Genomic DNA, 11859 nt, shown 5'->3' with positions numbered 1-11859 from the left:
TAAATATAAAAAGACGCGATTTACTATCATTAATAGATTTCTTAGCTCGGCCAAACGCTGTACAACCAAAGAGAACAGCTAAAGAAAAGTGAAATGCAGATTTTTAAAAGTGGCACGGTCTAATACTGCCAGCACAGGCCTATTGTGTAAGATATGCTTCTTGGAATTCATTCTAGCCATTAGCTTATTCTTGCACAATTCTGTGTTGGTACAGTAGAAAAACCTATGATTCCTCCTGTAAGTGCGCTGGTACCGATAGTAGTTGTTCAAGCTCGCTCCAACAACTTAAGGCTCGGTACTCCTGATTCACATCACCATTTAATATCTGTTTGATGAGTTAGAGCCTTTTAATCTTTGAACTTATGTTTCTGATCTACACAATGCCGCTATGCCGTATAATTTCTATCCTTTTCTGATACAGGTAGTTCAAAATCCTTTCCACCGTATTATCCATCTGTTCTATATGCCCAATCATAGCAGTGCTTAAGAAGTAATTTTCACTAAATTTGCCTCAGCTAAACTCATTCGCACACATCAACAATATCTGGGCTAACAAAAGAACATAAAAGTTTGCTATGTTGCTCGTTTTAGGCACTGTGCTCGTGTCTACCTTTCTATCAAATCTGCATTAGTTTCACGTTTTTACGCAGGAGAATTCAATCCTGAACTCCCTATGTAGTTCATGTGGACCGCCCGAATAACCATCTAGACATGAAATGTTAGGCCAAGTATGCACATCTTATGTGTTACACCATCTGACATAACAATCAAATATAATTATACATACTGCACTGCTAGCATATGACATAGTTAATGTATAATTTTAATGACAGAATGAAGTTTTATAAATAACCGAATACGCCCTCGTTTCATCAAGAGATATGTTATAGCAGCCACCAATAAAATAACGAAGCCATTTAAACCAATTCTTGTAAAAAACACGTGCCATTCTGAGCAAAATATCCTTCAGGGTAATTTTACTAAATTGCTCCTCTCCAGTTTCTTTATTTCCTCGCTCAACTTGATATTGAACGATTGCATACCACGGTACAATAGGATGGCCAGTCCAACGTTGATAACCAGATCAAAGGACAGCGTGATCACATACCGTTTCGCATCAGTGAACCCTATGATAGGTGCACGTACAATTCTTGCAACAATGATTACGATGTCTGTGCATTTGATCACCAGGTGCAGGATACGTAGTGATGATATTTGCGCACTTTCGTACGTCAGAAATAGCAGAATGGCTATCACCCTGAGCACATACGTGCCGATAAGAAATACGATGTCCACAGCGTTTTCTATGTACGGTAACAGACAGAATATGATAATGGTGTATATCAAGTGCATTTTGAACAGAACGTATATCTGCTGTCTCAGTTTGTATGCGGCTGAATTAGAAAGGAACACTTACCGTTTATCCGCGTATTTGCGCCCAGCAGCGCATACGAGGACCATGCAAACTCGTAGAACAGAAAGCGAAAGAATATCAAGTTCACAATGATATTGGTCACGAGCAGAACGTACCACAACACTACCAAAAATATGAAGAAAATCGTGCTGACATCACTAAAGCCGCGCAGTATTATCATGATGCACAGATAGACTAGAAAGATGGAGTACGACCATACCTGGTATATGTTCTTAGACAGAACACCGTCTATGAAGAATACGTGGCCGAACAGCATCGTGATGGATATTTCTATGTATGCGTTCTGGTCCAGCTGCATCTTCTCTATCATGAGAATCAGACCGAATACAATGAACTGTATGAAAATATTGCATCCGTTGGTCAGCAGTGCAATTACTTCTGTGCGCATGGCAATGCTGTCGAGGAGCATGATAAGCTACATGCACGTAATTTTATTTAAATATACGTTATTGCTGTGGAATATACGCAATCTGTCCCGATTGGTGTTTATTTACGTGTTTGTCTCTACGGGTGCTAATTAAAGTATAATGACGTGCGGGCTGAGGAATATTTCTAGAGCGATGTGGTGCAGGAAATAAACAGCTGATATAAAAATAGCAGAAGAAAAATTAATGCTTAAGACATGGAGCGGAAAATATATCAGCGTAAATTTAATTTGGTAAGGTATATCACATGTTGGTGTGATGGATTCAATTATCATTGGATGTGTGACAGAGGTACAATTCGTAATCGTGTACGTTGTTGTGCGTAATTCTGTATGCAGGAATGGTTGTGTTTAATTTACGTACGTTTTTCGAGGGAATGATAAAATGCACGAAGTGCAAAACATAGCAATATTGTATGCTCACCGCACCGTGAAGAGCATAATTTGCTCAGAGATGAACGAATACTCCAACCTGTGAGAAAAAACAAACTTTGAAATATTTCTGCTATTTTTGAACCCTGTCTTTTGTTCGTATTCTCTTCAATTCATTTTTAGTACCAACACTGCTTCATTACTCAACTTGTTGTCCTGCACGTTATTCCATTTTCTTCATTATAATCCACCTGCTCATCATATGCGCTGCTCTCACTCTTTCTACGCTATTTCCATCCCACAATTCTGGTCTTTCCACGCCACACTCCCCCGTTTTCAAAACGAAAGCTCGTTTAATTTACCAGTGCAACCCCTTCTATGTCTCATCCTCGCCACGCGTTCCATATATCGCACTGTACCCCTCTCACCCAGCCGTAATGAAGAATCCAAAAATATTCTACTCAGATCCCTACGAAACCAAGGATTACGTCTATCGACACGTAATAATTCCCAAATCTACGATCAAATCGCTTCCGGAAAAGCTGTTAGATGAAAGCGAGTGGCGTGCGCTTGGTCTTGAGATGAGTGTGGGATGGGAGCATTACATGATACATAAGCCTGAGAGGCATGTATTGCTGTTTAGAAAGAGGAAATGTTAATAAAATTGGTAATGAATTGTTTGATATGGCGTAAAGGATGGGCATGATGCGGGTTATTGGATGAGTGGTGTGGCAGATTGATGGTGCGGATAGATAGCGCAATGAGTGGTGTGTATCTGTAACGAGTTGTAAGGCACTGATGTACTTCCATCACATTTTTTTATCTACGCCTTCTTTCTGTGGTTTGCACCATCCTCCGCGTATGCTGTGCAAGCGTGGCAGGCATTTCTAGTCGTTCCGTCCCGCATGGTTCTTCTCAACAACTTCGCTCTTACTGCACCATCACAGGTGTTTGAGCGTTCCCGTGCTTCATTATTTATAATTTATCGCACCTCAATTTCATTTTTGCATTCTCGATCATTCCCCCATCCCTTAACATTTTTTCCCCTTGATCCCACCCATCCAAATACATGCCCCTCCAAATATCACACACCTCATTTTCATCCCTTAACATCTTTTCCCCTTGATCCCACCCATCCAAATACATGCCCCTCCAATTATCACACACCTCATTTTCATCCCTTAACATCTTTTCCCCTTGATCCCACCCATCCAAATACATGCCCCTACAATTATCACACACCTCATTTTCATCCCTTTCCATTGCCAATTACTAACCCTCATTCTGCACCGTACCACACCATCATATTCCCCTTCACATCCGTTCCCAAAACAAATTTTCCTTCCAATCAACGGTAAAACAAATCTACACCAAAAATAAATATAAAAAACATCATCACATGCCATCAAATGTTCATAAACCTGCTTTACCTTGCCAAAATACTGTGCGAGCTTACACCAGAAGAGACCGAATCTACGCTACGATTGCTGAACAGCACGTTGAAAGAAGAAATATCAGATGCGATTAAACGAGGTGAGCTGATGAATGCTGAGGGGATTCCCACTTTTAAGAGTGGAGCTAAGAAGGGCAGCACTGGATGATTCAAGTATAATTAAAAGGTGGTTTGGCGTGAATACTAAATAAAGAAGTAATTGTAAGGTAATTGTTTAACCGGGAGGGATGTTGGTATCAGCTCGAACGAGAGGGTGCCATTCAATAACATTTATTGTGTCCGTATTTTAGATTCATACTTGAACACAAGGATTGATACTGGGGCGTGCTAGACACGTTAAAATGTGAATTTGATGAACAAAAACGTGAACAACAGCTAATAATCCTTAGTCCATAAAACAAACCGCACTGTAATGCCAGACATTGATAAAAATGCATACAAACATGGAAGATCACGTACAGCACAGAGCAGATCGTCAAACATACGAAACATTCTGCACATGATCTCTCCACGTGCAACATACTGTGTCGGATACGTTTGAAACGCGTATGACAAGAAATGGATGAGAAATACAGGGAGCATCTCAAACATAGAACAGTTTAATTTGGTAGGCGATGAGTGGTAAAATATCGAACGGTAAATACGAGCATGATCGCGTTTCGAGTGCCGCTGCAAATAAAGGATGGCAATACGCGTTTAATAAGTCGCCAACTGTTACCCTGGCCATACGCACAAACGGTACACCCGGCCGTATTTGATAATAATCCGAGCAATTACCACATACAACGAATAAACCACTCCCATCAAACAGATCACAACGCCATGTAGCACTCCGCCCGCCCCCGCTTAACAACACACACCATTCCATCGCGTAAACCCTTTACTTACCCCTTGTCGACGAATCCATTACCACATTTAACACTGCACAGCACGAACATAAGCACAATATCGTTGTACTCCATGTATTTTATGAATGGATCGGTGATGAAGTACCTTAGACACGTATCGCACTGTCTTTTGTTCTTTAGTTTTGTGGGATTTATGGGATTGGTATCTTCCGAGCAGTTGAAGGATATTTTGTTGAAGTGGATTGATGAGTTGTTTGGGAGGTACGTGGTGCTGACATTTGCATCGGTGCTGGCATTGAGATTTATGCGGGTGCTATACGCGGAACCGGCATTAGTACTGCCACTGTACGCGGTGGTACGGTTGTTGGACCAAGTACTGCTGGTTCCTACCGCACCATCACTCCCAAAATCACCAACGCTATTCCCACCGATCAGCTCTCTGCTAATCACATCCCTGCTACCATCCACTCCCGCCATATTCTTCCTGTCCCTGTTAACGATCCCATTGAAACACAACTCCCCTAACGTGCCAATACCACCGCTCACGTTTTCACTTCTCACAAATTTATTGCCGTTCATTCTCAGCGTGTTAACGTGTTTGAGCTTGAAGTAGCAGCTGAACGGCATGTATGGGATGTGGTTGTTGCTTAGGTCTAGAACGGATAGGTTTGGTGATACGGACAGATCGTAGAATGTGGAGTAATGTGTGTATTTGGCGGTGTTGGTGAACAGCGGGATGTAATTGTTCTTGCGATCTGTGGCTGTGCTGCTATGGCTGTGTGTGGCTGTGCCTGTATGGCTGTGTGTGGCTGTGCCCGCACTGCCGTATTTTTCGTGTACACTGTTGAAATTGTGCCTATAACCGTTGTATCTGCTGTAGTACGTGGTACCGCTGTGATTGTCGCTGGTGCTGCTGCTATCACTGTTCGTACTTTTTTTGCTATTTACACTATTTTTGTATGATTTGCTGTTTTGGTACGTTCTACTGCTCTGATTGTACACTTCACCGCCGTATTCATAGCGGTGTATGCCACCTTTGTGCTCTCGACCGTACGTATCACCTCTACCTCTGTCCTTGGCCCGGTCATCAGCCCAACCCCCGTTCTGAACCCGATCACAAATCTTACCGTACCCCATTCCCAGCACACACCCGCCCGTTCTACCACACCTATCCCCAGCCTTTCTCCCGCTGTAACCATACCCGTCCCTCTTACAAGTACCATTCCCATAATTTATACCGTTACAGCGCACGTATCCGTAGCAATACCCCACATGCTCATTCTCTTCAAGCCGTATTTCCTTAATCTTGTTATTCTTCAGGTTGAGGTACCTCAATTTCTTGCACTCAAGCACTCGCCAGTCGAAATGCTCGATCTGATTGTCGCTAAAGTCTAATTTTTCTATTCTGCACATCCTGATGCGTATCTTCTGTATCTTATTGTTGAAGAGTGGCAGTATCTTAAGATTGTTCAACGTGATATCAACCTCCTCTATCTGGTTATTTCCTAGGCCCAGTTCTTCGAGCTGCACCAGATTGTTGATACCATCTACCGATTTTATCTGATTATTTGACAGATTGAGCCATGTAAGTTTTTTCAGACCGAAGAGTTCCTTCGGCAACGTCTTTATGTGATTGTTGCTCAGATCAAGCTTCGTGAGATTGATGAGATTGCCTATAAGCGGACTTATCACCTTCAATCTGTTGCTAAAGAACCCGAACTTACGCAAATTAATCAGGTTAAACACGCAGCTCGGTATCCTGTCAAAATTATTTTCGGACAGTCCTAGCCCATTAAGATTCTTTAGGTTGATGAAAGGAAGCTCACTCAGCCTATTGCGCGTCAGATCCAACCAGTTGAGATTTGCAAGCGCGTTGATACCGCTCTCCAATCGTATCAGGTAGTTATCGTTCAGAGCGAGCCTGGTCACGTCCTTGTAGTACTGAATGTTTTTTATGTTGATGAGATTGTTGTTGCTTAGGATGAGCCAGTGCACCCTCCTGTACGTTATTGGTATCTCTGATAGGTTGTTCTTGCTCAGGTCCAGGGTGTAGTACTCTTCCTTCATTTAATGTTGTTGTTTGGATGTTTTTTTATATTTTGTTTGAAACACTGTTAGGGATGAGTGATGGGATAGGATGTTTATGGTGGCCGTGTTTATTAGTGGATGGTGCGATGGGAAGGGGGGGTGAGGTATTTGTGTGGGGAGGGTACGAGGGGTGAGCTGTGAATGGGTGTACGGTAAACAAACGCGATTAATCATTGAGGGGAATTGGGACAGAAGGGTCGATAAAAATGGGACGAATAATTGATACAAACGGAAGGAACAGAAAGACTAAAATGAAGCAAAAAGATAAAAATACTAAAAGGGATTAATTACCACTCTGCAGCTCTAACATGGAATGCACGGTCAAGATGACAAACAAGGACGAGTACAAGAATAATATGGTGAGGTGCTGGCCATGGTTTAAACAAAAATACGAACGTAAACAAACCAAAATACTAAAGGCTAAACTCTGGTGATCGTACTGTGTACGATCACTGCAATAACAACCAAAACATTTATGTTTCCTTTATCGTAAGCTTGATGCACTCTTGAAGTGCCAAAGGCTTGACATTCAACCGTCGAACTATCGCTCGGTATGTGTGGTGTGCGCAAATAAAATTATGTGCTGAGACCGATGTAATCGTAGATCACTGAGCAACAATACGGTGCGTATTGGCAGGCCTGTTCAGTGCAACACGAATGGCAACCTTGTTTTTACCCCGTCTTGAATTGTTAGCGGTAAAGGGACCAAGCATTGACCGTGATATAACGATTCATTATCTGTGCTAATTAAACAGGCAGTTACAAAAGCAGCTGAGGGGCAGCCATAAACGGCGTGATATGGCAGATAAATTTAAATTTAGCATGTTCAGACCAACACCGCAAACAATTATTATAAAATGTTTAAATTTAGCATGTTCAGACCAACACCGCAAACAATTATTATAAAATGATGAATAAAGCAAAACCAATGGTACAAGCACATCAAACAATAATTTACTACCTAAAAAACATCGTTGTACTTCTCCATAGCACCTACCACCCTGTAAAACAGCTTTTCATCAAACTCATCATCCAGCTCATCAACATACTTCTCCTCAAGCACACCATCACTGTATGTGCCCGTGACCACCAACGTATTTTTGGTGTACTTGTGCAAATTATTGTATTTTATTTTTACGGTGCTGCCGTTGTACTGAAGGAAAATGAATGGAGAATCGATTTTTGTTACCTTTCCTACCACTTTTATGTCAGTTTGGGGGATTATCGTGCTGTTGCTCGTGATGTACATGAGGTGGTAAGGGTATGTGGTTGGGATGAAAAATAACGAAATGGATGGGAGGGGGGTATTAATTGGTAATTCACAGGACTGTGAATTGGGCTGGGATGAATGTGCTATGCTGGTAATGTGGGGTATCTCACGGGGTGTCTGTGCAGGAAACATGGCATGTGATGGGCAACACGATGCTTATTACCATATAAGGTACAAAGTGTCATCTTGACGTAGAAGTGCTCTCGCAGAAGACTGTTCTATGTAAATCCGTTTTTGATTGGTACCGGGTGGTAAAAATGGTGAGCACGGCACAAAAACGCAATTGCTCTATGAGCTGCAGGCCCTTCAGAATCTGCGCATGCTGTTGCTTCTTGTAGCGATGAAACGATGTGTGTGCTTGTGATCGTGGCCGTAGATGAGGATCACGGCAATATTTGATGGGCAAATGTAAATTTGTAAACGTTTGGCTGAGCTCTGTCTGTGAGCGGTATGGCACGGTGAAATGAGGAGTAACCAACGTGATAATTAAATTAAGTGTAAAAAACATGCCTGGCCGGCACATGTTGTGGGCCAAGCACAGCAAGGCACCGTATCTAATGCATTGTGAGTATCGTTTTAAATTTAATTGTGATTTGACATGTGACAGCGCATTCCAAAATTTAGCCAAAAAACTGCAGATTAAAAACATTCGGCGAAAAAAAGACAGAAAGAGAATATTGGTGGACAAAACAGATGATGTGCTCGCGATACATACGCTCAGGTCGCAGCAATACGGCAGTAAACGCGCACAAGAGGTGGCTTTACAATTATAAATTAATAACCTTTTTTGAAATTGTGTTTAAAATTTACCATTTTTATAATTCTAAACACAGCCTGTCCTGGAACGAAAAAAAGCGGCATTTGCTGTTTATGGCAAGTCTTATGCTGTGTAGAACCACTGCAGAGTTAAAACGTGTAGTTTCTTTCATTTCTAAAACAGTTTTTATTTTGATGGCAATAAAAAAGAAAAAATTCGTGCCCTTCAATCGGGAAAATAGCAATGAAATCCTCGTTTTTCTTCATCCATGTAAACAATCCCTGGCAATTCACAAGCGCATCGTGGTTGGAGAAGGAGTATCGCATCGTTGGCACTGCTCCCTTCTCCCCTAAGAAGGAACCGTCCACCACAGCAGAGCTAATCGAGTCTCTGAACGAGGTCATTTATCTTGTAGAGTTCAACTCTGGGAGAATGAACATCGGGTATGCGGATGATTCGTACTTGTTGGGCGAGTCTGTCATTTTAGAGGCAGACAGGGGAATGGACTGTGGAATGGTGGTCGCCAAGATCAAGAAAAAAAAGTATGTGTCGCTGATATACAAGATAGACAAGAATCTGAGCAACAAGGAGCTGCACCCGAAGAAGATCTTCAGGCGGGCGGGTGAGAACGATCTCAAGATTATCGAGCTGAAGGCGAGGAAAGAAAAGATTGCACTGGCGGACTGTAGAGCACGGGTTAAAAGCGAGATGCTGAACATGGTGATCGACAAGTGTGAATATCAGTGGGACATGAACAAGCTCACCTTTTTCTTCAGCTCGGAGTACAAAATAGATTTTAGAGAGCTGGTGAAGAACCTGTACAAGGAGTACAAGATCAGAATATGGATGTGTGCCATCGGTAAGAGCCGCAATCATCATCTGAGAGAATTGCTGGAATGACAGTGTGAATGCCGTAGTTGTAACCGTTTGGCAGTTGTAGACGAGCTTGTAGAGCCGTATTGTTAATTATGGATAAATGATGATTGATTAGCGATCTTCTTGCACACGTGTTAGCGGTAGCACCACGATTTATCATTTTATCTTGAGATAACAGCTAAATCTCGTACATTTTGGTTGAACGCGTACAGAGAAGTATCTCAAGGTATGAGAATCGTGTTATTTCTGTTGTTCTGAGCTATGAAAAGCGCCGTATCCTGTGCATAGTGCGGTAGCGCATTTTTGGTTGTAGGAGCGGCATCGTGCACATGACACAGGCAGATCTTCGTGCTATTTGGTCAGCTATAAAATTACAAGTGAACGAGCCTGTTCGTGATCGGGTCTGCGAACCAGAAGAGTTGTGTTTGTTTGGATGGTGCTGAGCGAAGGTAACGGATACGTTTTTAGAAATGAGGTGATCGACTTTATCCTAGGTGGTGACGGAAGTGGCATACCTATCAGCCCAATCTAAGATTTACGGTACAAGAAGAGGAAGCATGGGCGCAATGTGGTCATGAACGATGATTAAAGCATTTAAGCGCAGGATGAGCATAAGTGCTGATAAACCAGAGAGATGGTTGATTAAAATTAATTTATACGCAACGAATGGAGTGTTCAGGGCTAACGTAGAATGATCATTAATATTTGTGAAGAGGATATTTGACCTGATGTTGAAGTGAGGTGATAGCAATTTGGTATGAAAAGGTAAATAAATGTACTGTTAGTGAGAAAATAGAAATTATTAAATATATTGAAAATCAGCAGTACCTGTTTGTTTAGTGAACCAAATTAGCTATCTGTGACAAGCATGTTATTTCTCCTGGATTATGATTCTATCATCTCTTGTGTTCTGCGTTTTTGATGACTGGTCATATAAAGTTAATTGTTGGTTACGAATTTTGTCTTTTTATGCGTTATTTATGAACAGAGTGAATATATCACAAAAATAAATTGGATGAAGCTGTTCAGTGCTGAAGTGTATATGAGTTGTGACATCCAAGTACGAACGGTTCGGCAAATTTTCACGTTCATTGGCCCATGTGAGTGCTTTGTAGGGTGTATGAGTCTAATTGTGGTAAATTAAAGGAAATTATACGGGCCTCTCTGTATTATGTTGAGCAAAAGTGGTTATTAGAAAAATGAAAAGTGTCAACTCGTAGTGATAGGTATATAACGGCTGTGTTTATCAGAGATTCTCAGCTTTGAGTCTGTCGATAGCGAGCCTGAACAGAGTTAAAGAATAATTGCAGGTATCGATGCTCTCTCATGAGATAACCGCATATTATTCCACAACCTCAGCACAATATTGTATAAAATAGGCTGCTGGTGCTGATGACCAAAGTTATAGCTGGTATAGATTTTCAAGAAATATGTTTGATAGAATGAGTGTGGTAATTTTTATATAAAATTGTCGTGAGCAATTTGTAATCCTAGGGTGTGCAGCCTACCACAGCCACGAAATTTTTTGCTTATGAAGATAATTCCGTCTCGGAGGTCAAGGATGCACTGGCAATCAAGGAAGTTCCTGAGTCTTATACTGTAAAGTATCTCGCAATGGTGGTTGTCCTAAGCCCCTCATGAACGTCTCTGTTTGTCACATGCTATTTCGGGTTAATATTTCTTGTCCTTTGAACATACTTTCTGCGGCTAGCATGTCTCATCGAGTATAACTGTGCGGGGATCATTTGAATACTTTCACAAATTTGTCTGATAAAAGAAAATCGAACCTGGTCTCTGTGAATGAAGAGATCGGTTCCATTGTTTGATTACCAGTTTTTTTGCCATCTGGAAACCAATTATGTTTTAACGCTGTTCTTTCTTTATTCAGAACATTAATTTCTGTTAAGAATGTCTCAAGTCTAAAGTCGTATGGAACACGTACTAATTTAAAATAAACAAAAAAACGTAGCTAATCGTCTTGTAGTTGAAATACATCACGGCGAGAAGAATCAACAATACTTGTTATGTTTAATCAACCTTTAAGGTTTATCTGTAGGAAAGTGCTTTCAATCTCTATTTTTTTATATCTACCACAAATCTTTCTATAAATTCATAACAGTATCGAAAAATTTATTACACAGTTAATATTTCGTATACTAAGCCTTCTCAACGTTAATAACAAGGCCATTCTTAAGGTCCAGTAGCGCAGATCACAAACAAGCGTTCAGTACCAGCGTATGGTTGTGGTAAGTGGTACACTACCTCAATAGTATGAGCACCTTCTAAAAAGAATAATAATATTTACTGCTAAAAATATTGTACAGCCTTAAATATTC

The 11859-nt window shown here is 41.2% G+C and overlaps 7 protein-coding genes across 7 annotated transcripts; 2 read left to right on the top strand and 5 right to left on the bottom strand.

Annotated features, from left to right (window-relative positions):
- Positions 1-966: 966 nt before the first annotated feature.
- On the bottom strand, positions 967-1353 carry VCUG_02257 (uncharacterized protein; the record flags this gene model as incomplete). The annotated part of the gene is made up of 1 exon (XM_008077076.1): positions 967-1353. One exon carries the CDS (start codon positions 1351-1353, stop codon positions 967-969), a length of 387 nt encoding a protein of 128 aa, XP_008075267.1.
- A 26-nt stretch (positions 1354-1379) lies between these two features.
- Positions 1380-1844, bottom strand: VCUG_02256 (uncharacterized protein; the record flags this gene model as incomplete). The annotated part of the gene is made up of 1 exon (XM_008077075.1): positions 1380-1844. The coding sequence occupies one exon, from the start codon at positions 1842-1844 to the stop codon at positions 1380-1382; it is 465 nt and encodes a 154-aa protein (XP_008075266.1).
- An 824-nt stretch (positions 1845-2668) lies between these two features.
- On the top strand, positions 2669-2901 carry VCUG_02255 (uncharacterized protein; the record flags this gene model as incomplete). The annotated part of the gene is made up of 1 exon (XM_008077074.1): positions 2669-2901. One exon carries the CDS (start codon positions 2669-2671, stop codon positions 2888-2890), a length of 222 nt encoding a protein of 73 aa, XP_008075265.1. The 3' UTR covers positions 2891-2901.
- A 1390-nt stretch (positions 2902-4291) lies between these two features.
- On the bottom strand, positions 4292-6802 carry VCUG_02254 (uncharacterized protein). The gene has a single exon (XM_008077073.1). The coding sequence runs from the start codon at positions 6597-6599 to the stop codon at positions 4569-4571; it is 2031 nt and encodes a 676-aa protein (XP_008075264.1). The 5' UTR covers positions 6600-6802; the 3' UTR covers positions 4292-4568.
- Positions 6803-7581: 779 nt separating this feature from the next.
- On the bottom strand, positions 7582-8022 carry VCUG_02253 (uncharacterized protein; the record flags this gene model as incomplete). The annotated part of the gene is made up of 1 exon (XM_008077072.1): positions 7582-8022. One exon carries the CDS (start codon positions 8020-8022, stop codon positions 7582-7584), a length of 441 nt encoding a protein of 146 aa, XP_008075263.1.
- Positions 8023-8071: 49 nt separating this feature from the next.
- VCUG_02252 (uncharacterized protein) lies at positions 8072-8539 on the bottom strand (the record flags this gene model as incomplete). Its single annotated transcript, XM_008077071.1, has 1 exon — positions 8072-8539. The coding sequence occupies one exon, from the start codon at positions 8537-8539 to the stop codon at positions 8072-8074; it is 468 nt and encodes a 155-aa protein (XP_008075262.1).
- A 345-nt stretch (positions 8540-8884) lies between these two features.
- Positions 8885-10315, top strand: VCUG_02251 (uncharacterized protein). The gene has a single exon (XM_008077070.1). It carries the CDS (start codon positions 8891-8893, stop codon positions 9545-9547), a length of 657 nt encoding a protein of 218 aa, XP_008075261.1. The 5' UTR covers positions 8885-8890; the 3' UTR covers positions 9548-10315.
- The last annotated feature ends 1544 nt before the right edge of the window (positions 10316-11859 follow it).

Source organism: Vavraia culicis (assembly GCF_000192795.1).
Source record: "Vavraia culicis subsp. floridensis unplaced genomic scaffold supercont1.51, whole genome shotgun sequence".
Taxonomy (NCBI): Eukaryota; Fungi; Microsporidia; family Pleistophoridae; genus Vavraia; species Vavraia culicis.
The sequence above is the reverse complement of the archived record's forward strand: the minus strand, read 5'-3'. Positions and strand labels throughout refer to the sequence as shown.